The sequence below is a fragment of the Physeter macrocephalus genome, unplaced genomic scaffold (assembly GCF_002837175.3).
Source record: "Physeter macrocephalus isolate SW-GA unplaced genomic scaffold, ASM283717v5 random_12258, whole genome shotgun sequence".
NCBI classification, from domain to species: domain Eukaryota; kingdom Metazoa; phylum Chordata; class Mammalia; order Artiodactyla; family Physeteridae; genus Physeter; species Physeter macrocephalus.
In genome coordinates, this window is record NW_021157543.1 from 1 (window position 1) to 1591 (window position 1591).

A 1591-nucleotide genomic window follows, 5' to 3' on the forward strand; every position below is an offset into this window, starting at 1 on the left:
GCTACAGCCAATGAGATCGTGGCGCGGATGCAACGAGATGATCCAGCGCCTGCCCCGTACACAGCGCTCACACAGAAGCATCACGACTGCTGTAACTGACGTGCCCATCAAGTTACATGGTTTTGCTTATCCCACTGCAGGCAAACATGAAACATCAGGCGCACCGCAGGCGCTCAAGAAGGGTTAGGACTATCTGAGCACGGCCAGAACCCCAGAGAGGTACAGGCAAGAGGCCCCCTAATTCCCACTCGCTCAGGAATGCAAAGTTGTTTAATTCTCTCCTCTCTGAGGCCCAGGAGTCCCCCAGGCACCCAGGAGTCCTCCGCAGCCCCAGGAGCGCAGAGCCCCGGCTTCTGCAGGACCACAGGTAAGGGGTTCCGACCCCTTCCCAACCTCACGCCGAAGCCCGGGCTAAAGTAACTCGGGTACCTTCACAGTGTCATTTACAGGCGGCCCCGCACTCCCACGTCGTCGGATCCCAGCGGAGAACTGGAGTCTCTAGAAGCCGGGGATGGGCTCCGAAGTCGGGGGTCCGGACGGCTGTGGCTCCCGCGGCCACCCGGCGGCCCCTCCTCGTCCAGCCCCCGGCGGCCCTTGCCGATGGCCAGGCGGGGCCGGCCGCGGTTCAGGCCGTCCAGGAGGGCGCAGGCCTGGCAGAGCGCGCGGCTGGCCAGCGCCCCGCAGCGGGAGCAGGCGCCGGGGGGCGGGGGCCGCGCGGCCGGGGCCAGCGCCAGGCGCTCGGCCGAGTGCACGAGGTCCAGCACCGCCGACGGCCGCGCCGCCTCCAGCAGCTTGAGCAGCTCGCGCGCGTGGCCGCGGAAGGCCTCGGGCGCGTACACGCACTCCTCGGAGAAGTAGTCCAGGCGGCGGAAGTGCGCGTACAGCACCACCTCCTTCTGCGAGGCCAGCTGCAGCGGGCGGCAGCGCGGCAGGGCGCCCCCCTCGCCCGGGGAGCCCAGGCCCCCGCCCCGCGCCAGCCGGCCCGCGTCGCCCCGCAGGAAGTTCATGAGCACCGTCTCCGCCATGTCGTCGGCGTTGTGTCCTGGGGGAGAGACGCGAGCCGGTGAGGAGGGGGCGCGGGGGCCGGAGGGTCCGCGGGAGGAGACCCCGCGGTACCGTGGGCGGCCAGGGGGAGGCTGCGGGTGGACCCCGCGAGAAAGGAGAGGGGAACACACCAGGCTCCCGTGGAGCGACTTGGGGTGCCCTCATTTGCCCCCCTCTTGTTGCAAACCAGGCTCTGTGCGCGGTGCCCTTTCAGGTAGTGAGTAAAACTGCTCTACGCTACAGATAGAATTTCAGTCTTAGTGAAAAGTGTACTTCAGACAGCACAGACATCAAAATGGCATTTGATGGAGAAGCTCAAGTGGGCTGTTGACACAAGTGCCTCTGGGAATGCAGATTATGGTGTTTAGAAGGACCAGGGAGAAAGTAAGTGCATATTTACACAACAGTCACCATAAATTTGAAGCTAAATCTACTAATTGTGCAACTTGTCATCTTATACTTGAGTCTATAGTAAAACACTGGTCTTAGGGCTTCTCAAGTGGGCCATACTTTCCCTCCTCAGGGCCTCTGCATAAGCTGTTTCCTC

General features: G+C 63.7%; 1 protein-coding gene across 1 annotated transcript; it reads right to left on the bottom strand.

The window, feature by feature from the left end:
- Positions 1–14: 14 nt before the first annotated feature.
- Positions 15–1042, bottom strand: LOC112063329 (cytoplasmic tRNA 2-thiolation protein 1-like; the record flags this gene model as incomplete). Its single annotated transcript, XM_055083716.1, has 1 exon — positions 15–1042. A coding segment is annotated over one exon (599 nt), but the record flags the coding sequence as incomplete, so codon positions are not given.
- Positions 1043–1591: the final 549 nt, after the last annotated feature.